At 48.5% G+C, this 23,698-nt stretch overlaps 2 protein-coding genes across 3 annotated transcripts in view; both read right to left on the bottom strand.

Annotated features, from left to right (window-relative positions):
• si:dkey-17m8.1 (C-Jun-amino-terminal kinase-interacting protein 4) overlaps positions 1-21,112 on the bottom strand; it is a 31,139-nt gene extending 10,027 nt beyond the window's left edge. The window contains exons 1-14 of one of the 2 annotated variants that reach the window (XM_042108098.1): positions 20,945-21,112; positions 19,589-19,980; positions 18,236-18,430; positions 14,310-14,430; positions 13,927-13,997; positions 13,663-13,730; positions 13,409-13,481; positions 12,971-13,146; positions 5,386-5,720; positions 3,722-3,779; positions 3,008-3,160; positions 2,446-2,488; positions 2,096-2,220; positions 1,040-1,096 (exon numbers count right to left, since the gene is read on the bottom strand). In XM_042108098.1, coding sequence (XP_041964032.1) covers positions 1,040-1,096; positions 2,096-2,220; positions 2,446-2,488; positions 3,008-3,160; positions 3,722-3,779; positions 5,386-5,720; positions 12,971-13,146; positions 13,409-13,481; positions 13,663-13,730; positions 13,927-13,997; positions 14,310-14,430; positions 18,236-18,430; positions 19,589-19,687 — 1,574 coding nt within the window. In that variant the 5' untranslated portion in view covers positions 19,688-19,980; positions 20,945-21,112. Of the gene's footprint in view, positions 1-1,039; positions 1,097-2,095; positions 2,221-2,445; positions 2,489-3,007; positions 3,161-3,721; positions 3,780-5,385; positions 5,721-12,970; positions 13,147-13,408; positions 13,482-13,662; positions 13,731-13,926; positions 13,998-14,309; positions 14,431-18,235; positions 18,431-19,588; positions 19,981-20,284; positions 20,555-20,944 lie in introns of those variants that run through there. The other variant, XM_042108099.1, reaches the window with a different exon arrangement.
• A 458-nt stretch (positions 21,113-21,570) lies between these two features.
• On the bottom strand, positions 21,571-23,199 carry msmp2 (microseminoprotein, prostate associated 2). The gene is made up of 4 exons (XM_042108206.1): positions 22,972-23,199; positions 22,603-22,729; positions 22,201-22,309; positions 21,571-21,970 (listed from the first exon to the last, which is right to left on the bottom strand). Exons 2-4 carry the CDS (start codon positions 22,721-22,723, stop codon positions 21,802-21,804), a joined length of 399 nt encoding a protein of 132 aa, XP_041964140.1. The 5' UTR covers positions 22,724-22,729; positions 22,972-23,199; the 3' UTR covers positions 21,571-21,801.
• Positions 23,200-23,698: the final 499 nt, after the last annotated feature.

Raw genomic sequence — 23,698 nt, 5'->3', positions numbered from 1 at the left:
GGTGAGGGACATCAGCAATCAGTATGACACCTAGACCTTTGACCTTAAAATACAGGGGCTCATAAGTATACATACCCCTTATGTTAAATATGCCATAAAGGCAGGCAGATTATTATTTTTAAAGGCCAGATATTTCATGGATCCAGGATACAATGCATCCTGATAAATTCCCCTTTGCCTTTGGAATTAAAATAGCCCCACATCATCACATACACTGCAAAAACTGCTTATCTAACAAAATCTAACCAAGTGTTATTAATCTTATATCAAGATAAAAAAAAATAGTTGGTATTGTTTTCAGTATAAAGAGACTTACCTAGCGCTTTCTTGTGAAATCATTTGACTTAATTTAAAAAAAAAAAAAAAGACTTATTTTAAGACATCTCATCTTGAAAACAAGCAAATTTGTCTGTCAGTGCGTTAAGCAAATTTGTCCTAAAAACAAGCAAATTTGTCTGCCAGTGCGTTGAGCAAATTTGTCTTGATAAGACTCCTTAAAATAAGTTAAAGTCTTCTTAAATTAAGTCAAAATGATCTTTTGAGAGGGCGCTAGGTAAGTCTTTTCATACTAAAAACAATACCAAATAGATTTTTTAATCTTAGTATAAGATCAATAACACTTGGTTAGAATTCATTTTTTGCAGTGTACCCTTCACCATACCAAGATATTGGCATGGTTTTATTTCAGTTAGCCTAATAGCTGGTTTGATTTGCATCGAGAGACAATCTTATGTAAAAGTACCCAATGCCAATCGTGTATACTTATGAGCCCCTGTATTTTAAGGAAGAACATTTATTTATTTACGATACATTATTCTTTCACAAAGAAAATTGGTGTCCTTAAAGGTTGGATTTTTCCTCATTTTTTAATGAAGGCATTAAGATCAAACCCAAAAGATGTTTTTTATTCCTCTTTTTAGTCAACTTTAGCATGTGTATGTACATGGTATGTAAACTTCTGGTTTCAACTGCAGATATACAGTACATACAGACTGCATAATGTCAGTCTTTAATGAAAATTAAAAACAAGTCTTCTCACTTTGTCCAGACACTGCTCTTCCGGTCCTCAACAGGAGGTCTCTCATCTTTGGTGACTCTAAAGGTGGACAGAAAACAGAGCATTGTTACAGCACCAGAGACCATAATTAGATCAGATTCAGTTTATTTGCCATTGTGTACAGAACAGGTATTTAGTAAATGCAATTTGTGTCTGACCGCCCAAAGCTCAAAGGCTGAGTCTGCTGTGAAGTAACCCGTTTGGTGATTTATCCGTTTCACTTCTGAGTGACATGCTGCTGAAAAGTTCATGGCTTCACTTCAATTCGTCCTCCGTCACTAAAACCTATATTCTCTTCAAAAATCTTTTTGTCACGTCTATGGCAACGCTCAACCCTACATGTACATGATTTATTACTGTGCTGTAGTGCCAAGCAGACACTGTGCGATTTTGACACAATTTTAGCCCTGAATCAGTTCTGACTACCTTTTTAATCAGCCTGAATTCCTATTGGATATGTTGTGTACTTTGAACAAGTTCACAATGTCTGATTAAAAGACGTCACAATCAATGTTCCAGCTCCGATTCGATCCGAATAGATTTCTGGCATGACAGATTTTTTTGCTATTTGTCTTGCTGTGTGAGTACGTACTGTTTAACGTACAGTATGATTGAAATGTGTAGTGTGTGAGTTACCACATTGTGCGCGAATGGAAAAAAAAAACAAAAAAAAGCAGTGTCACACCCCTTGCTGTAATGCCTTGCCACCCATTTGGACCACTGAGCTAGAGATATTGAAACACACACAGCACACAGTGAACACACAGTGAGGTGAGGCACACACTGATCCCGGCACAGTGAGCTGCCTGCAACAACAGCGGCGCTCAGGGAGCAGTGAGGGGTTAGGTGCCTTGCTCAAGGGCACTTCAGCCGTGCCTACTGGTCGGGGTTCGAACCGGCAACCCTCCGGTTACAAGTCCGAAGCGCTAACCAGTAGGCCACGGCTGCCCCAAACACACGGCTGTGTGTAGTACATACTGAGCTTAGTTCAGGAGGCAAGGAGCAAGGTAGAGATAGAGAAGTGTCCGGCTAGATCACCTGAGAGTCTGTGCACGCCTCACAGCCTCCTGCAGCTCAAACAGACGCTCCTTATATTGGTTCTTCTCCATGACCACCCGCGCCATCTCTGACCGCGAGAACCTCCGCAGGGACATGGGCACAGCCTGGGCACCATGGAGACAGAGAGATAGAGACAGAAGAGAGATGGACATCAAAGAGGTATCTATAGAATAGTGAACATCAAAGAGGTATCTATAGAATATTTAGCTATTTTATATAATAACATGACTCATGAATGACCTATGATTTATTGTTATCACTCAGAATGGATAGAAACACACACACACACACACACTCACACGCACACTCACACTCACACGCACACTCACATCAGGGTCATCTGACTGAATGGCTTCTAGCTCGTTGCGAAGTCTGCGGGGCAGAGAGGAAATAGGGAGGACATGAAAAGGACAAGAGGTTGCCATGGAGACCATGAACGACAACACGTGAAATGGGCGCATGACGCATGACGTGAAATCAAGACAGAGATAATGAGAACATCTTTAGGCCACTGGGGACCACGGAGTTGTATGAGACAACTATGTGACATACAGTGAACCTGACAGGTCTACAAAAGAGAGTTAGCCATCGCTCCTCTGTATGCCTGTATCTTCTGATCGTTTTGTTGTGGCTGTGTTTCTTTAAGTGATCATCTGGGACAGACCAGACCACGTCAGACCAGTATCACTGACAAAAACTCTGCAAAACAGTTCATTCAGTCCTTCACCAACTGGCCACAGCACAAACAAAACATGTGGCAGATAGTGAAAAGAATCTCCTTCTATCAGCACACTGCCAAATGCCACTTCCTTCCTGCTTCCTGCTTCTATCAGCACACTGCCAAATGCCACTTCCTTCCTGCTTCCTGCAAACCTGGCTTCCTGCTCTTACCGTTTCGTCTCCTCCTCCATCTCCCTCATTCTGCCCTCCAATCGTGCGATGGTTTCCTGAGAGGAGCTGACCTCCAGGTTAAGAGCTGACCTCTCATTGGTCAGCTCCTCGACGCGACAGATCAGGGCCTTCCTGGCTGCGTCCACCATTTCGCTGAGCGAGAGGGGGGAAAAAAAAGGATTGTGTACACGTAAAGGATGGATGGATGTGTGGATAGAAACAAAGCCCACCACACACGGCCGGCGAGGCGACAGTGGAATTCTGTTAATCGCTTTACTACACACACTACTGGCGACGCGATCACCTATCGATTCAGTGGAGACACACTGACCAGACATCTGTTTTTTATTATGACGTATCAAAATTGCCCTGAAAAATAGAAAGGGGCCGATTCGATGCGACGGCCGTCGTTCCACTTGGCGCATGCGTTGCCCCATTCACTTCAATAGATTCTATTCAATTTTGCCGGTCGCCTGCCATAAATAGCTGTCGCGTCGACGGCCGTGTGTGTGGGCCCTAAGACTGAAATGAGAGAATCATAGACAGAAAAGAGTCTGACTCCTGAACACAGCCTGTGACACACAAAAAGCTATGAACATGGGGCCGATATGATGCAGATAGTTAAACACCAATCTACGCAGCCCCATAGAGATGCGGGAGTCACAACACTATTTGTTAAGGTATTAGAAATCAGTTTCAACAGTGGAAACTTACTGGGTTCGTTTTAGTTCCTCATACTGAGAAACAATCTCATCAAACTGGTCAGTGCTGCCTGCAATGAAGAAAAAAAACACTCAGCCACGGTGAGAGACCATGAGATCAACAAATATACACAAACCAACAAAACCTGATATCTCATGCCAGTGTGACGCATGTGAGCCAACTTGCTGTCCACTGTTATTAGTTTTGTGCTTCTGTGTTTTACTGCTTATCATCATGTATCACACAAACCACTATGTTGCTGGCTAGCTTGTATCACTTCTGTCTGGAGTCTCTGCAAGGCAAGTCTACAGCCTGTTAGCTAGTCAGCTCACTAGTTTAAGACATTAACTCCGTAAAGCCTCTAAATTCTTATAACGTCTTTTTCATCTTCCCTATAGTCCCTATAATCCCTATAGTCCCTATAATCCCTATAATCAGAAACACTAGTCCCACTAGTCTTACTTTCAGTCAGCCTTTTCCTCCCTCACCCTCACCTCTCCTCTCCTCCCTCACCTCTCCTCTCCTCTCCTCCCTCTCCTCCCTCACCTCCCCTCTCCCTCACACCTCACCTCCCTCACCTCCCTCACCTCCCCTCTCCCTCACCTATCTTCCCTCTCCTCTCCCTCACCTCCCTCCCTCCCTCCCTCTCCCTCACCTCTCCTCCCTCTCCCTCACACCTCACCTCCCCTCTCCTCTCCCTCACCTCTCCTCCCTCCCTCCCTCTCCCTCACCTCTCCTCTCTCTCCTCACCTCTCCCTCACCTCCCCTCTCCTCTCCCTCACCTCCCTCACCTCCCTCCCTCCCTCTCCCTCACCTCTCCCTCTCCTCACCTCTCCTCCCTCACCTCTCCTCTCCCTCACCTCCCTCACCTCTCCTCTCCTCTCTCTCCTCTCCTCTCCCTCACCTCTCCTCCCTCCCTCCCTCACCTCTCCTCTCCCTCACCTCTCCTCCCTCCCTCACCTCTCTCTCCTCTCCTCTCCCTCACCTCTCTCCTCTCCTCTCTCCTCACCTCTCTCTCCTCTCTCTCCTCACCTCACCTCTCCTCACCTCTCCCTCTCCCTCCCTCTCCTCTCCCTCACCTCACCTCTCTCTCCTCTCTCTCCTCACCTCACCTCTCCTCACCTCTCCCTCTCCTCTCTCTCCCTCCTCTCTCTCCTCTCTCCCTCACCTCTCCTCTCTCTCCTCTCCTCTCCCTCACCTCTCCCTCACCTCACCTCTCTCCTCACCTCTCCTCTCTCCTCACCTCTCCTCTCCTCTCTCTCACCTCTCCTCCTCTTCTCTCTCTCCTCACCTCACCTCACCTCACCTCACCTCTCCTCTCCCTCACCTCACCTCACCTCACCTCACCTCACCTCACCTCACCTCACCTCTCCTCTCCTCTCCTCTCCTCACCTCACCTCACCTCACCTCACCTCTCCTCACCTCACCTCCCTCACCTCTCCTCACCTCTCCTCACCTCTCCCTCCCCTCCCCTCTCCTCTCTCTCCTCTCCTCTCCCTCACCTCTCCTCCCTCCCTCCCTCACCTCTCCTCTCCCTCACCTCTCCTCTCCCTCACCTCTCCTCACCTCTCCTCTCCTCACCTCCCTCACCTCTGCCTCACCTCTCCTCTCCTCTCCTCTCCTCTCCTCTCCCTCACCTCTCCTCCCTCTCCTCACCTCTCCTCACCTCTCCTCACCTCTCACGCTGGCCCCCTGGTCCACACTCTCCAGGTATTCTCTGCTGAGCTCAGACAGCTCTGAGAAGACGGAGTCTGTGTTCCTTAGCTCCCACTCCAGACTCTCCAAATCCTCCTCGTCCTCCTCCGCCACGTCCTCTTCCATCACCCCCTTCTCCTCCTTTGCCTCTTCTCTTCGTTCTCCATCTTCTTTTTCCACAGAGTCCTCTTTGTTCTTCTCTTCCCTGTTCTCTCCATCTTCCTCTCTTTTCTCCCCATCCTCTGAGGGCTCCTTCATCTCATCCTGCAGGCTGCTCTTCTCCGCGCTGCTATCTGTAGCGCTGCGGATTGGTGTGCTGCACACACAGATACACAAGACACTTAATACTGGGGTTTTAGGTTGTGACATGGAAAACAATTTAATGTGTGTTCATCACGATTGATAGTTCTGCCCAAACATGTCCCTTGATGGTATTTGCACGCCCTGTTTGAAATCGCCACACACACATCGCCACACACACATCGCCACACACACATCGCCACACACACATCGCCACACACACTGCGCACGCCCTGTTTGAAATCGCCACACACACTGCGCACGCCCTGTTTGAAATCGCCACACACACTGCGCACGCCCTGTTTGAAATCGCCACACACACTGCGCACGCCCTGTTTGAAATCGCCACACACACATCACCACACACACTGCGCACGCCCTGTTTGAAATCACCACACACACTGCGCACGCCCTGTTTGAAATCACCACACACACTGCGCACGCCACACACACTGCGCACGCCCTGTTTGAAATCGCCACACACACTGCGCACGCCCTGTTTGAAATCGCCACACACACTGCGCACGCCCTGTTTGAAATCACCACACACACTGCGCACGCCACACACACTGCGCACGCCCTGTTTGAAATCGCCACACACACTGCGCACGCCCTGTTTGAAATCGCCACACACACTGCGCACGCCCTGTTTGAAATCGCCACACACACTGCGCACGCCCTGTTTGAAATCGCCACACACACATCACCACACACACTGCGCACGCCCTGTTTGAAATCACCACACACACTGCGCACGCCCTGTTTGAAATCACCACACACACTGCGCACGCCACACACACTGCGCACGCCCTGTTTGAAATCGCCACACACACTGCGCACGCCCTGTTTGAAATCGCCACACACACTGCGCACGCCCTGTTTGAAATCACCACACACACTGCGCACGCCACACACACTGCGCACGCCCTGTTTGAAATCGCCACACACACTGCGCACGCCCTGTTTGAAATCGCCACACACACTGCGCACGCCCTGTTTGAAATCGCCACACACACTGCGCACGCCCTGTTTGAAATCGCCACACACACATCACCACACACACTGCGCACGCCCTGTTTGAAATCACCACACACACTGCGCACGCCCTGTTTGAAATCACCACACACACTGCGCACGCCACACACACTGCGCACGCCCTGTTTGAAATCGCCACACACACTGCGCACGCCCTGTTTGAAATCGCCACACACACTGCGCACGCCACACACACTGCGCACGCCCTGTTTGAAATCGCCACACACACTGCGCACGCCCTGTTTGAAATCGCCACACACACTGCGCACGCCCTGTTTGAAATCGCCACACACACTGCGCACGCCCTGTTTGAAATCGCCACACACACTGCGCACGCCCTGTTTGAAATCGCCACACACACTGCGCACGCCCTGTTTGAAATCGCCACACACACTGCGCACGCCCTGTTTGAAATCGCCACACACACTGCGCACGCCCTGTTTGAAATCGCCACACACACATCACCACACACACTGCGCACGCCCTGTTTGAAATCACCACACACACTGCGCACGCCCTGTTTGAAATCACCACACACACTGCGCACGCCACACACACTGCGCACGCCCTGTTTGAAATCGCCACACACACTGCGCACGCCCTGTTTGAAATCGCCACACACACTGCGCACGCCCTGTTTGAAATCACCACACACACTGCGCACGCCACACACACTGCGCACGCCCTGTTTGAAATCGCCACACACACTGCGCACGCCCTGTTTGAAATCGCCACACACACTGCGCACGCCCTGTTTGAAATCGCCACACACACTGCGCACGCCCTGTTTGAAATCGCCACACACACTGCGCACGCCCTGTTTGAAATCGCCACACACACTGCGCACGCCCTGTTTGAAATCGCCACACACACTGCGCACGCCCTGTTTGAAATCGCCACACACACTGCGCACGCCCTGTTTGAAATCGCCACACACACATCACCACACACACTGCGCACGCCCTGTTTGAAATCGCCACACACACTGCGCACGCCCTGTTTGAAATCGCCACACACACTGCGCACGCCCTGTTTGAAATCGCCACACACACTGCGCACGCCCTGTTTGAAATCGCCACACACACTGCGCACGCCCTGTTTGAAATCGCCACACACACATCACCACACACACTGCGCACGCCCTGTTTGAAATCACCACACACACTGCGCACGCCCTGTTTGAAATCACCACACACACTGCGCACGCCACACACACTGCGCACGCCCTGTTTGAAATCGCCACACACACTGCGCACGCCCTGTTTGAAATCGCCACACACACTGCGCACGCCCTGTTTGAAATCACCACACACACTGCGCACGCCACACACACTGCGCACGCCCTGTTTGAAATCGCCACACACACTGCGCACGCCCTGTTTGAAATCGCCACACACACTGCGCACGCCCTGTTTGAAATCGCCACACACACTGCGCACGCCCTGTTTGAAATCGCCACACACACATCACCACACACACTGCGCACGCCCTGTTTGAAATCACCACACACACTGCGCACGCCCTGTTTGAAATCACCACACACACTGCGCACGCCACACACACTGCGCACGCCCTGTTTGAAATCGCCACACACACTGCGCACGCCCTGTTTGAAATCGCCACACACACTGCGCACGCCCTGTTTGAAATCACCACACACACTGCGCACGCCACACACACTGCGCACGCCCTGTTTGAAATCGCCACACACACTGCGCACGCCCTGTTTGAAATCGCCACACACACTGCGCACGCCCTGTTTGAAATCGCCACACACACTGCGCACGCCCTGTTTGAAATCGCCACACACACTGCGCACGCCCTGTTTGAAATCGCCACACACACTGCGCACGCCCTGTTTGAAATCGCCACACACACTGCGCACGCCCTGTTTGAAATCGCCACACACACATCACCACACACACTGCGCACGCCCTGTTTGAAATCACCACACACACTGCGCACGCCCTGTTTGAAATCACCACACACACTGCGCACGCCACACACACTGCGCACGCCCTGTTTGAAATCGCCACACACACTGCGCACGCCCTGTTTGAAATCGCCACACACACTGCGCACGCCCTGTTTGAAATCACCACACACACTGCGCACGCCACACACACTGCGCACGCCCTGTTTGAAATCGCCACACACACTGCGCACGCCCTGTTTGAAATCGCCACACACACTGCGCACGCCCTGTTTGAAATCGCCACACACACTGCGCACGCCCTGTTTGAAATCGCCACACACACTGCGCACGCCCTGTTTGAAATCGCCACACACACTGCGCACGCCCTGTTTGAAATCGCCACACACACATCACCACACACACTGCGCACGCCCTGTTTGAAATCGCCACACACACTGCGCACGCCCTGTTTGAAATCGCCACACACACTGCGCACGCCCTGTTTGAAATCGCCACACACACTGCGCACGCCCTGTTTGAAATCGCCACACACACTGCGCACGCCCTGTTTGAAATCGCCACACACACATCACCACACACACTGCGCACGCCCTGTTTGAAATCGCCACACACACTGCGCACGCCCTGTTTGAAATCGCCACACACACTGCGCACGCCCTGTTTGAAATCGCCACACACACTGCGCACGCCCTGTTTGAAATCGCCACACACACTGCGCACGCCCTGTTTGAAATCGCCACACACACACATCACCACACACACTGCGCACGCCCTGTTTGAAATCGCCACACACACTGCGCACGCCCTGTTTGAAATCGCCACACACACTGCGCACGCCCTGTTTGAAATCGCCACACACACATCACCACACACACTGCGCACGCCCTGTTTGAAATCGCCACACACACATCACCACACACACTGTGCACGCCCTGTTTGAAATCGCCACACACACTGCGCACGCCCTGTTTGAAATCGCCACACACACATCACCACACACACTGCGCACGCCCTGTTTGAAATCGCCACACACACATCACCACACACACTGTGCACGCCCTGTTTGAAATCGCCACACACACTGCGCACGCCCTGTTTGAAATCGCCACACACACTGCGCACGCCCTGTTTGAAATCGCCACACACACTGCGCACGCCCTGTTTGAAATCGCCACACACACATCACCACACACACTGCGCACGCCCTGTTTGAAATCGCCACACACACTGCGCACGCCCTGTTTGAAATCGCCACACACACTGCGCACGCCCTGTTTGAAATCGCCACACACACATCACCACACACACTGCGCACGCCCTGTTTGAAATCGCCACACACACATCACCACACACACTGTGCACGCCCTGTTTGAAATCGCCACACACACTGCGCACGCCCTGTTTGAAATCGCCACACACACATCACCACACACACTGCGCACGCCCTGTTTGAAATCGCCACACACACACACATCACCACACACACTGCGCACGCCCTGTTTGAAATCGCCACACACACTGCGCACGCCCTGTTTGAAATCGCCACACACACTGCGCACGCCCTGTTTGAAATCGCCACACACACATCACCACACACACTGTGCACGCCCTGTTTGAAATCGCCACACACACTGCGCACGCCCTGTTTGAAATCGCCACACACACACATCACCACACACACTGCGCACGCCCTGTTTGAAATCGCCACACACACACATCACCACACACACTGCGCACGCCCTGTTTGAAATCGCCACACACACTGCGCACGCCCTGTTTGAAATCGCCACACACACTGCGCACGCCCTGTTTGAAATCGCCACACACACTGCGCACGCCCTGTTTGAAATCGCCACACACACTGCGCACGCCCTGTTTGAAATCGCCACACACACTGCGCACGCCCTGTTTGAAATCGCCACACACACTGCGCACGCCCTGTTTGAAATCGCCACACACACTGCGCACGCCCTGTTTGAAATCGCCACACACACTGCGCACGCCCTGTTTGAAATCGCCACACACACTGCGCACGCCCTGTTTGAAATCGCCACACACACACATCACCACACACACTGCGCACGCCCTGTTTGAAATCGCCACACACACTGCGCACGCCCTGTTTGAAATCGCCACACACACTGCGCACGCCCTGTTTGAAATCGCCACACACACATCACCACACACACTGCGCACGCCCTGTTTGAAATCGCCACACACACATCACCACACACACTGTGCACGCCCTGTTTGAAATCGCCACACACACTGCGCACGCCCTGTTTGAAATCGCCACACACACATCACCACACACACTGCGCACGCCCTGTTTGAAATCGCCACACACACATCACCACACACACTGTGCACGCCCTGTTTGAAATCGCCACACACACTGCGCACGCCCTGTTTGAAATCGCCACACACACTGCGCACGCCCTGTTTGAAATCGCCACACACACTGCGCACGCCCTGTTTGAAATCGCCACACACACATCACCACACACACTGCGCACGCCCTGTTTGAAATCGCCACACACACTGCGCACGCCCTGTTTGAAATCGCCACACACACTGCGCACGCCCTGTTTGAAATCGCCACACACACATCACCACACACACTGCGCACGCCCTGTTTGAAATCGCCACACACACATCACCACACACACTGTGCACGCCCTGTTTGAAATCGCCACACACACTGCGCACGCCCTGTTTGAAATCGCCACACACACATCACCACACACACTGCGCACGCCCTGTTTGAAATCACCACACACACTGCGCACGCCCTGTTTGAAATCACCACACACACTGCGCACGCCACACACACTGCGCACGCCCTGTTTGAAATCGCCACACACACTGCGCACGCCCTGTTTGAAATCGCCACACACACTGCGCACGCCCTGTTTGAAATCACCACACACACTGCGCACGCCACACACACTGCGCACGCCCTGTTTGAAATCGCCACACACACTGCGCACGCCCTGTTTGAAATCGCCACACACACTGCGCACGCCCTGTTTGAAATCGCCACACACACTGCGCACGCCCTGTTTGAAATCGCCACACACACTGCGCACGCCCTGTTTGAAATCGCCACACACACTGCGCACGCCCTGTTTGAAATCGCCACACACACTGCGCACGCCCTGTTTGAAATCGCCACACACACTGCGCACGCCCTGTTTGAAATCGCCACACACACTGCGCACGCCCTGTTTGAAATCGCCACACACACTGCGCACGCCCTGTTTGAAATCGCCACACACACTGCGCACGCCCTGTTTGAAATCGCCACACACACTGCGCACGCCCTGTTTGAAATCGCCACACACACTGCGCACGCCCTGTTTGAAATCACCACACACACTGCGCACGCCCTGTTTGAAATCACCACACACACTGCGCACGCCCTGTTTGAAATCACCACACACACTGCGCACGCCCTGTTTGAAATCACCACACACACTGCGCACGCCCTGTTTGAAATCACCACACACACTGCGCACGCCCTGTTTGAAATCACCACACACACTGCGCACGCCCTGTTTGAAATCACCACACACACTGCGCACGCCCTGTTTGAAATCACCACACACACTGTGCACGCCTATCACTTAAGTCACACTTGGTAGACTGGTGTGAAGAAAATGTGTGTGTGTGTGTGTGTGCGACTACCATCCCTGTACATTACATAGCATTGTTTACATATCACCTCTGCACAGCTGTGTGGAATTACTGTTGTTTGGAAAATGCAGATGTTTGGCATTACTGAAGTCTTCAACTCCTGATGTCACCTTTCAAAGTACTCGACAGGTATCACTTTGACAGGGGTGCCTTGTTTCCATGTGGCGTTTTAGTTTTGATGTTTCATGCTCTCATGTGCCAGCCATCTACTGCACACCACACACTGGGGTTTCTGTCCTATTTTGTCCTCAATTTAAGTGAATCCATATCCTACTTCAAATACTCAGGGTCGCAGCCTACTTGCGTTTACCGCTTATATTACAGTATGTCTAACATGACCGGTCACATCAACATTGTCTATGTCCATGGTAATGACTGACATTGGCTACGAATAAAGTCTGTTAAAATAAAGGTCCAATATTAGATCTGATAAGGTAGCATTTTAAATTGATTTATTTATTTTTTTAACAACAAGCTCCGCGACCCACCCAGAACGGTTCCGCAACCCACTTTTAGGGTTCCGACCCACCGTTTCAGAAACACTGCTGGAACTGACTGAGTGAGTTCTAAAAGGACGCATACGAGCGGGAACTGTTCACCTGGCCTCCATGTAATGAGCCAGCTGGCTCAACTCTGGGGTGGAACTAATGATGTCGATGATGAAGGAAGGGTCGCTGATGGACTTCCTCTTGACGTCGTTGACCGCCTGGTCGTCCTTGGTCACTGGTGGCTCCAGAAGGATGGGAATGGAAGGCACATCGGACTTCAATTCATTCTGTCATGTGAGAGAAAGAATTGACGTTAAGTGTATGTCTGTGTGTGTGTGTTTGAGTGTGTGTGTGTGTGTGTGTGTTTGAGTGTGTGTGTGTGTGTGTATGTGTGTGTTTGAGTGTGTGTGTGTGTATGTATGTGTGTGTTTGAGTGTGTGTGTGTGTATGTATGTGTGTGTTTGAGTGTGTGTGTGTGTATGTATGTGTGTGCGTTCAGGTGGGTTGTCTCCGATGAGAGTAATTAACTTGTACATAATGGGGTCCTACCTGTTCACTAAGTCTGGGTTCTACATGGCCGTGAACAGGCTGGACCTCCACACTCCTTAAGCGAATGTGATTCCTGAACAGCGAAACACAAAATACATCAGCGTTCTTAAAACTATCCAAATGCAGAGTAAAACAGTCAGAATACAACAGTATAGTTTGATATGATAGTACATTTACTGCATGTTTTTCCTGTGTTGGGTTTAAACACTTTGACTCTGAGAAGTCATGAGAACACAATATGAGGGACAAGTCACCTAAAAGGAGACCCCTCTCTCTCTGAGTCTTTTCTCTTCTCCAGCAGCTCCCGATACGTCAGCATCAACTGAAACAGAAGAGGGGTCACTGGGTTATTCTCTCTCCCTCTCTCTGTGTTATATATTCTTTCTCTCTCTCTCTCTGTTATATATTCTCTCTCTCTCTCTCTCTCTCTCTCTCTCTCTGTGTTATATATTCTTTCTCTCTCTCTCTTCAGCGCTAGGGTTTTCCCGATACATATTAGCCAACGTATTTTGGCTGACCTTGTTGTGCGTATGTTTCAGCGTGTTCAGCTCCCGAGACAGACCGGTCCTCTGCTCGTCCAGGGCCAGCACTGTATCAAATAAGACACACACAATGAGTATTGGATTACAAAACACACACTCACACACACACACACTTCAAAGCCTCTTCAGCAACATGTAGATTGGAAAAAGTACACACACATAAGAACACACATAAACACACACGCTCTCTGAGTCACTCTGAGCACACGCAAGCACACGCACGCGCACACGCATACATGCGCGCGCGCACACACACACACACACACACTCTTTCTGTGTCGTGTTATGTTTGAGTTTAAACGGGGCTGAAGGTGGGTTAGGGACAGCAGTAAGAGACCGCGGCTGTAAGGAAGTCTCACATTGGTCAGCTTGTTCCCTTGCTTTCCTCTCCAGCTCTCTTTCTCTCCGCTCCCTCTCTTTCTCTCTTCCTCTCATGGCCCGGCGCTCCTGCTCAAACTGGTCATCCAGCTCCAGGTATTTCTGAGAGGGAGGGCGGGCGAGGAGGAGAGGGAGGAGGAAGAGGAGGAGGAGGAGGAGGAGGAGGAAGAGGAGGAGGAGAGGGAGGGCGAGGAGGAGAGGGAGGAGGAGGAGGACAGGGAGGAGGAAGAGGAGGAGGAGAGGGAGGAGGAGGACAGGGAGGAGGAAGAGGAGGAGGAGAGGGAGGAGGAGGACAGGGAGGAGGAAGAGGAGGAGGAGGAGGAGAGGGAGGGCGAGGAGGAGAGGGAGGAGGAGGAAGAGGAGGAGGAGGACAGGGAGGAGGAAGAGGAGGAGGACAGGGAGGAGGAAGAGGAGGAGAGGGAGGAGGAGGAAGAGGAGAACAGGGAGGAGGAAGAGGAGGAGAGGGAGGAGGAGGAGGAGAGGGAGGAGGAAGAGGAGGAGGGCAGGGAGGAGGAAGAGGAGGAGGAGGAGAGGGAGGAGGAGGAGGAGGAGGAGAGGGAGGAGGAGGAGAGGGAGGAGGAGGAGAGGGAGGAGGAGGAGGAGGAGGAGAGGGAGGAGGAGGAGAGGGAGGAGGAGGAGAGGAGGGAGGAGGAGGAGGAGAGGGAGGAGGAGAAGAGGAGGAGGAGGAGGAGAGGGAGGAGGAGAAGGAGGAGAGGGAGGAGGAGAAGAGGAGGAGGAGGAGAGGGAGGAGGAGAAGAGGAGGAGGAGGAGGAGGAGAGGGAGGAGGAAAAGAGGAGGAGGAGGAGGAGGAGAGGGAGGAGGAGAAGAGGAGGAGAAGAGGAGGAGGAAGAGGAGGAGAGGAGGAGGAGGAGAGGATTACACTCCCAAACACTTCAATCTTCTGCTTTGAAACATATTACAGCTGTAAATATTCCAGGCCAAACGTGCCACCATTTGAGTCAGGAAGTAACTCAAGGCCACCCCTCAATTACAGATTCAGCTGAGCAACAAATGGCCTCTAGCCTTTTCTAGAATGTAGAGACAACTGCTTATAGAGTGTAAAATGTTTATATAGAATTATCTTTATATCTAATATTTTATGTATTACTTAAAGACCTAGCTATCTCCCTGGGGAATAGGGAGGTAGCTAGGTCTGTAATTACAGTAAATAATACGATGGCGTTCACAAGTGCATAGGTCTCAGCATGGGACGAGTATATGTGGTCATTTGCCCATTTGCACACTGATAATTTGCACACACAATGCACGACTAACACAAGGTGACACCATGACTCCAAACTTCTTGTAAATAAAATTCATTAATCTTAAAGCTGAAAAATCGAGAGGATCATTCTCGTAAAGTTTCAGATGGTCTCATTTTTCCCAGTATTAGATTAGATTCAACTTTATTGTCATTGTACAGAGTACAAGTACAGAGACAACGAAATGCAGTTTGTGTCTAACCAGAACCTATAAACAAGTCAAGGATGCATTTTATCTAACTCGAATCCAAGCTGATATGATACGACAAAATTACACAATTTTTCCAGTATTTGGTACATATGTCAACCAGACTCTTGCACTGTATTATAAGAGTATTAGACTACTGTATCCATGGTGTGAAAATAAATGCCCAAATGACCCAGGGGTAAAAGATTACTGTCACTGGCTATCTTCTAAGAGCCCCACACACCCACACAGACTGGCAGGAGGATTATTACAGTGCATGAAAATGCACTGTTCTGTTATCCGAAGTCTGTTCGTTTAACGTAGAAACTTCGTTCAAACTTTGTAACGTAGGTCTTGAAAAGGACACGTGGGGAATGTATTTTTTACTTTTGCAAACGTTATACTTTTTGAGATATTAATAAAAAACAAGCTTATTTTTCCCCATAGACTTTGTATTAGCACTATGACATCACAATGGACTAATTAACTTGATTTGCACCTGTATCAACTTCCAGCTGCTCACTACTAGGACCCATCAAAGGGCCAGTTAAACTGATTGCACCTGTATCAACTGCTTTCTGCTTAACTAGGCCAACTCTCTCTGTGTCTCTCCATTCTACAAGGATATAAGGCACATTCCATCCAACTTTCTATCCATTCATCCTCTTCAAACCATTCACTCATCCACCCATTAAACTATCCATCAAAATCCATTAAACAATCTGCCTATCAACATCCATTCAACTTTCTGTCTATCAACATCCATTACACTATCTACATTCAACTTTTAAACTATATACTCTGTCTCAGGCTTTAAGCATACAATCTGGCTCTCTTAAGACTACTATTTCCTCTGCCCACAACTGTTTCAAAATACATGTCCTCACTACAATAATTCACTATTAAATAATTTAACTATTTAAACTACTCAACTATTTAACTGTTCAGCCATTTCAACTGTCAGTTGTTATCAACTATGACTCCTGCCAACTGTTTCCCAATAAAAGTTTGTTTGCCATTTTATGTTAATATACAGTATGTTTATATTTTCATGCACTGGTAATTTCCTCGAAATTACATTTTCTAGTTCAGCTTCAACCGTTTAACGTAGAAACCTCGTTCAAACTTTGTAACGTAGGTCTTGAAAAGGAGACTTGGAAACCATTCAGTCATCTACCCATTAAACTATCCCATCAACATCCATTAAACAATCTGCCTATCAACATCCATTCAACTTTCTGTCTATCAACATCTGTTACACTATCTACATTTAACTTTTAAACTATATACTCTGTCTCAGGCTTTAAATATACAATCTGGCTCTACAGATCCTGTTCAACTATTTCCTCTGCCCACAACTGTTTCAAAATAAATGTCCTCACTACAATAATTCACTATTAAATAATTAAACTATTTAAACTACTCAACTATTTAACTGTTAAGCCATCTCAACTGTCAGTTGTTATCAACTATGACTTCTGCCAACTGTTATCAAATAAAAGTTGGTTTTGCATTTTATGTTAATATACAGTATGTTTATATTTTCATGCACTGGTTTCCTCGAAATTAAATTTTCTAGTTGTGTTAATAAGCCAGTATGTCCTAGCTAATGTGCTGATATAATATTTAAACAATATTCAGCATATTCACTATATGCTCAAAGAGAACAAAACCTGCTTTTATTTTTTTATTATTTATTTTTTTTTATTTTTTATTTTTAAACACCTAAACACCTACAGTAGTGTTGTGTAGTATTCTTTGCTTTTGTTTATGTAAAGCACATTGAATTACTCCTGTGTATGTAATGCGCTATAAATAAACTTGCCTTGCCTATTGTAATATACACGCTATAACACAATAATCTACCTATCTTTTCTTTTTGTGTCCTTGGGCGAGTATGGCGTCAGATTACTTGATCCAGGGTTTTAAAGACACTCCATTTGTTCATGCTGATTAAAGTATCAAAATGTTTTATTAAAAAAATGTGTCAAGTCTACACATTACGGAGCCCCTAAGGGGACAAGAGCAAATAAAAATCTAAAGTTTAGTTTCATGTGCTCACGTGAAACTTTCATGAAAGTTTTGTGTGCGCACGCAAAACCTTTTCACGTGAAACTTTCATGTGCGCACGTGAAACTAAACTTTAGATTTTATTTTGCTCATGTCCCCTTAGGGGCTCCGTAACACATTAACCATAACAAACAAAAATACATACAGAAACATGGCATTTATTACTATGGGTTGTGGTCCAATTGTCATAAATGAGAAGACATTTTTCTATTAAATTCGGTAGGGCACAAAGCAAGGACATTTTCTGTGTCTGCAGTGATCAGATTAAAACAAAGCCGTTTTAATGATCTTTTTTCAAATCTTGAACAGCCCAGGCCACACATGAATTCCAACTTCCAATTTCAAGGCCTGATTATTAGTGAACATCACCGTGGTGACGACCTCTCACCTCTTGGCTCTCCCTCCTGAGAGTTCTTTCGCTCTGGTACCTCTCCATCAGCTCCTCTCTGTCCACTTTCCCCCGCTCGGCCTCCTCCTCCCGCTCTCGCAGCTGGGCCCGGCTACTGGCCAGGCCTTCCAGCACCCACACCATCACCGGCACCAGGGACTCCACCACGGCGGACCCATGGGTCTCCACCACAGCCTGCCGGGAGCGGGAGAGGGCAAAAGAGCGGGTGAGAGGTGCACGAGACTGGGGTGAGACTGGGGTGAGACTGGGGTGAGACTGGGGTGAGACTGGGGTGAGATGGGGTGAGACTGGGGTGAGACTGGGGTGAGACTGGGGTGAGACTGGGGTGAGGATGGGGTGAGATGGGGTGAGACGGGGGTGAGACGGGGGTGGGGTGAGACTGGGGTGAGACTGGGGTGAGACTGGGGTGAGGATGGGGTGAGATGGGGTGAGACTGGGGTGAGACTGGGGTGAGGATGGGGTGAGATGGGGTGAGATGGGGTGAGACTGGGGTGAGACTGGGGTGAGACTGGGGTGAGACTGGGGTGAGACGGGGGTGGGGTGAGACTGGGGTGAGACTGGGGTGAGACTGGGGTGAGATGGGGTGAGACTGGGGTGAGACTGGGGTGAGACTGGGGTGAGTCTGGGGTGAGACTGGGGTGAGACTGGGGTGAGACTGGGGTGAGACTGGGGTGAGACGGGGGTGGGGTGAGACTGGGGTGAGACTGGGGTGAGACTGGGGTGAGACTGGGGTGAGGATGGGGTGAGGATGGGGTGAGGATGGGGTGAGACTGGGGTGAGACGGGGGTGGGGTGAGACTGGGGTGAGACTGGGGTGAGACTGGGGTGAGTCTGGGGTGAGACTGGGGTGAGACTGGGGTGTGGAGGAGACAGGATGGTCAGGGACAGGAGAAATAAGAGATAGCGGAACAAATTCAACAGCAGATTGGATTAGAGAAGCAAGTTCAGGTAAAGTGTGTGAGATCGTAGGAAACGACGAGATGGGGACATTAACCTGTAGGAAATAAGCCAATGTGTATGACACAAATACAAGCAATTAAATCTTTATAGCCATTAGCCGACCTTTTATATCTAGAGATTAGTTTTGCTTCAGTGGCCTGGAATACATATTGGAAAGTTCTATCAAATTAAGTGTTTGTTACAAAGACCACCAGAGCAGTGAAAGCCTTCTAGCATTTGGCCAAATTACAAGACAGATACACTGGTGAGGAATGAGGAAATGAGATACAATTATTTATAAAAATGAGGAAGTTGAGCGGCAACAAAGCAAGTTCACAGGAACAGGCTGGTAAAGCTATGTCAATCACCATGGGCAAGTGTCATGATTGGTTACCTGGAGCTCCGAGTAGAGTTTGCCCGCCTCTTCGCTTACGATGTCAGGGTCCAGTTCCAATTCACCCCCTCCGCAGAAAACACTTTCTCCACACTCCATCTTTCCTCGCCTTCCTTGAGTCCACTACCTCAAAACTGCTGCAGCTGTTCAGTGTGTATAGTGTGTGTATCTCTGTTTTGTGTGTGTAGGGGGGTATTTGTAAATATGCCTCAACTTCTTGATGATTACCCAGGCAGCACCACAACCTTGCTCACTTGGCTGCCTAACTCGTCCATTTTTGTGTTTCACATGACTGAATCAAAGCCATCCAACTTCAGGCAAAATAATAATAATAATAATAAAAGAAAAATGTCAGTGACATCTAGCTGATGTCTGGGGGTGTTTTGTCCATTCTGAAAGACAAATCAGATATAAAGCCTTTAAAACTTATTACACAGGGGTGTTATTACAGTTTTGAATGATCTATCTGAAATAGCTTGTTGAATCAGATATCCGGTGTAGCCCACCAGATAACCCCTCATTAAGCCAAGTCCTGGACTTATGCACATTTTCATGGACACAGTTTCAGTCTATCAAAACGACCCATACAACAGCAATCCTATGTGTACTGGCTGACGTGACATAATTCTTCACTCAGGAATAACCACCTCCCCCAATCCCTCCAACAAGCTTCTTTTCAACACAGAATCAACTCACACACAGCTCAACAGATGTGGCCTCCGCTTAATCCGTTCTTCGTGAGGCACAGAACTCACGGCAACAGAACACTGGTCAGGTGCTCCCGCTCGACACGTGCAACATCTAGCTAACACCTCTGTAGACTTTGACAGTGTTGAGGTTTCGTCTTGGAAATTGCAGTGTTAGTAGGCATGTTATGGCCGAAGTTGAACAACTCCTTGCAAAACCGGTTTAGGCAACCGAAATGTACAAAGCTGTGCTTGCAAACTAACCTACCACAAGGAAAAGACCAACTGAACACCATGTACGTTTCCCATTTAGTAAATAATGCAATTGCTGATCGTATCATGTTGCAGGTTAAATTCATATGGTGTGTTAGCAATTCCTCCTATGTGACACTGCCTCGGGCAACGAAGCGTACACACTCCTTCAAACACAAGCTTTGACAGAGTGGCGTTGCCCTCGCTGTCTGCACAATAACAACAACAGTCAACCCGCAAACAGACACAAAAGTAAAATAGAGAGACCAAAATAACTACAGTTGACTGACGTTAACAGACACCTGAGCCACAGACTGTACAGCAGTTACGTTTACAACTTGAGCTCAGTATTCTTGCGAGAAAGCCTTACTTAGGGGCTTCCTCGAGGCTATAACTAGCTTGACTAGTGTCAACTCACCTTTGATCACGTATGTTTAGTAAAGTTCGCTTTGTTGAGTTTAGAAATTTCCCTTAGCAAGGTCCACTTCACAGAAGCTACCAATTACTCTAAACCAGGTTAAAGAAGGAGGTGTGGCAACATGGTAAGAAAAGGGAGTGACATAGAGTAAGTCCTATCCAAATGCACATTTTCTTAGTAGCCTCCAATGATAGCCAAACGAAGGCGGGAAGGGGGCAGTTCTTCTCTTTCCCCGTGAAAAAAAACTTTCCTGAAACCTGAATATTAACACGTGACATGAGATAGTTCATGTGACCAGTTAGCACAACGCTAATCTACCTGTTTAGATTCATTACTGCTTTGCCTGATGATGTCGGTCTATTCATTTTCGAGCCAAATGCAGACAGGTGTTTATTGTTATAACACCGGCCTGTTGAATGAGGTAGCGTAAGTAAGCCTTCACTAGGCGTTTGCCGCAATTTAGCCTGAATTACGTTGAATGAGATACTTACAACACACTTAGGACACAGTTTCAATTATCAGGCCAAAGCCCTGTCAACTTTGTCAGATTAAAAGCCCCAACGTGGACCTTTAGATTTCATTACAAAATAAGCAAAGTCAAGAAGTTAATGAACAACAATTTCCTAAGTAGTTAAACAGATTTTTTATTTCACCAATCAGTAGTTCAGACACATGGGATTTCATAGTGATGTATGTTAAACTTAAAATATGACAACCAGTCAAATATTCTACAAATAGCTGCAGTTGTTGTGTGCAAATGTTTTTAAACAGATTGTGGAGTTTTGTTGTGCGTTTGTCACTTCCTGCACAAATCTTGGCTGTATTGGCTGCATCACAGGCTGTCAGGTGTCAGTAGATCAGAACATAGGGTCGTTGTCCGACTTCCAGGTCTCGGTTCGCAGCCTTCCCCACTTTCCATAGAGGCAGGGCAGTTTGCGATTGGCCCTCATGACCGCCACACTGATGCAGGAGTCTGGCTTCTTAATGACCTCGCACCAGTCGGGGTAATCAACAGGCTGCGACGCGCTGTGGGAAGAAGACACTCTCACACTTCTGATAGAGAACTGAAGTAGACATATTTGCCTTAGTCAATATTTTGAACAATGGACATATTTTAAATCAACTCTTGACATTTTGCAATTGTTCTTAATTCTCTAGGCTATATCAATCAAATGAAATAGCCTACACATTCATAAGATGATATGCTTGGGTTATTTAGTGTGTGTGTTGTGCGCCCAAATAAGACGAGGACTCACTCTTCACAGCAGCCAACTCCAAATGGTTCCATGCACACACACTGGTAGCAGTCCTTAGTTAGCCAGCTCTCTCCGATACCATACGCCTGTCCTTGGTACTCACACAATCCTGCAGAAAACAATACAATAACATCCACCGTTCTATTGTAAAATCTCTTTCTTTCTCTCTCACACACACACACACACACACACACACACACACACACACACACACACACACACACACACACAGGAAAGCAGATGCTTCTGATTTAGATAAGATCATCACTAAGAATTCAACAGAAAGGGTAGTTGGTACTGCAGAGCCATATGAGTCGTGTGTGTGTGTGTGTGTGTGTGTGTGTGTGCGCGCATGGATGCATGTGTACACGCTTGTCTGTGAGTGTGTGTGAGGGTTTGCACCTTTGGTGTTGAAGTAGCACTCCCCTCCTCTGTAGACCGAGAGGCATGGAGTGAGAAGACTCATGAGAAAAGCACCAAGTAGGAGAGCCCTTTCTGCCGCATGGATGTGAGCTCCAAACATGATGACCTACCGCAACAAAGCAGAATGCAGGATGCTTGTCAACACAGAGAGGAAATGTCAGGTTTTGTGTCAACACAGAGAGGAAATGTCAGGTTTTTCTGGGTTAGAGAGAGAGACTGACAAGAAAATGCCGTAGTCTCAATTTTTTTTTAATTGATTTGATTTTTTTTCCTTTGCATGCAGTTATTTTATGTAATTTATTTTCTTTTCAGCTCACCTGAAAGTTAGGTGTGAATAGCACGTCTCACCTGAAGATGATTTCAGTGTGATTCCTTCCCCTTTGTCCCCTTCCTCTGTGTTTTCCCCTCTTGCTTCTTCTGCGTCTTTCTCTTCGGCCGTCGTCTTCTTCTCTTTATCCTTCTCTTGTCCTTCAAAAGGTCACTCTTCTTCTCTTGTCCTTCAAAAGGTCACTCTTCTTCTCTTGTCCTTCAAAAGGTCACTCTTTTCCTTGTCTGTTTCCCTCGCACCCTCCTACTTTTCCCCTTCTCGTGCTGGGATGTGATGAATTCCTCTAGGATCTTCCATATTTATACCTCTCTGTCTCTGCCCCCCTCCCTCTCTTCGACACACACACACACACAGACACACAGACTACTACTCCAGCTACAGTGTGTGTGGGTGTCTTGTCTGTGTGTGTGTGTGTACACAGTGTGTTTGGGAGTGATAATGTGGGCCTTATTAGCTGAATGGATTGAATGGATGAATGGCCTTACTGCACCTGCTTATTCCCCCCCCCCCCCCCCCCTCTCTCTCTCTCTCTCTCTCTCTCTCTCTCTCTGTGTGTGTGTGCATGTGCGTGTGTGTGTGCATGTGAATGTAAAATGTCTTGTTTTCTGTGGTGTGAAAAGTATCCACAAAATCAGAGAGAACCAAACAATTTGTGTGACTTAAATTTGTTTCTTTTTAACCAATGCTTTAGAAACTAACATCATGTGCATGTGCATGAAATATTAGTAATACAAAATCAGAGTAATA

This window comes from Alosa sapidissima, chromosome 10 (assembly GCF_018492685.1).
Source record: "Alosa sapidissima isolate fAloSap1 chromosome 10, fAloSap1.pri, whole genome shotgun sequence".
In the NCBI taxonomy this organism is placed as follows: Eukaryota; Metazoa; Chordata; class Actinopteri; order Clupeiformes; family Clupeidae; genus Alosa; species Alosa sapidissima.
This window is presented reverse-complemented; position numbering and strand designations above follow the sequence as displayed.

Bases quoted from the DNA above. Each gene is read 5' to 3' on its own strand.
- msmp2 (XM_042108206.1), bottom strand. From the start codon at position 22,723: ATGTTTGGAGCTCACATCCATGCGGCAGAAAGGGCTCTCCTACTTGGT. The intron at 22,310-22,602 runs GTGCAAACCCTC...TGTTTTCTGCAG, and splicing joins GTGCTACTTCAACACCAAAG to GATTGTGTGAGTACCAAGGA. The intron at 21,971-22,200 runs GTGAGTCCTCGT...TTCTTCCCACAG, and splicing joins GGAGTTGGCTGCTGTGAAGA to CGCGTCGCAGCCTGTTGATT.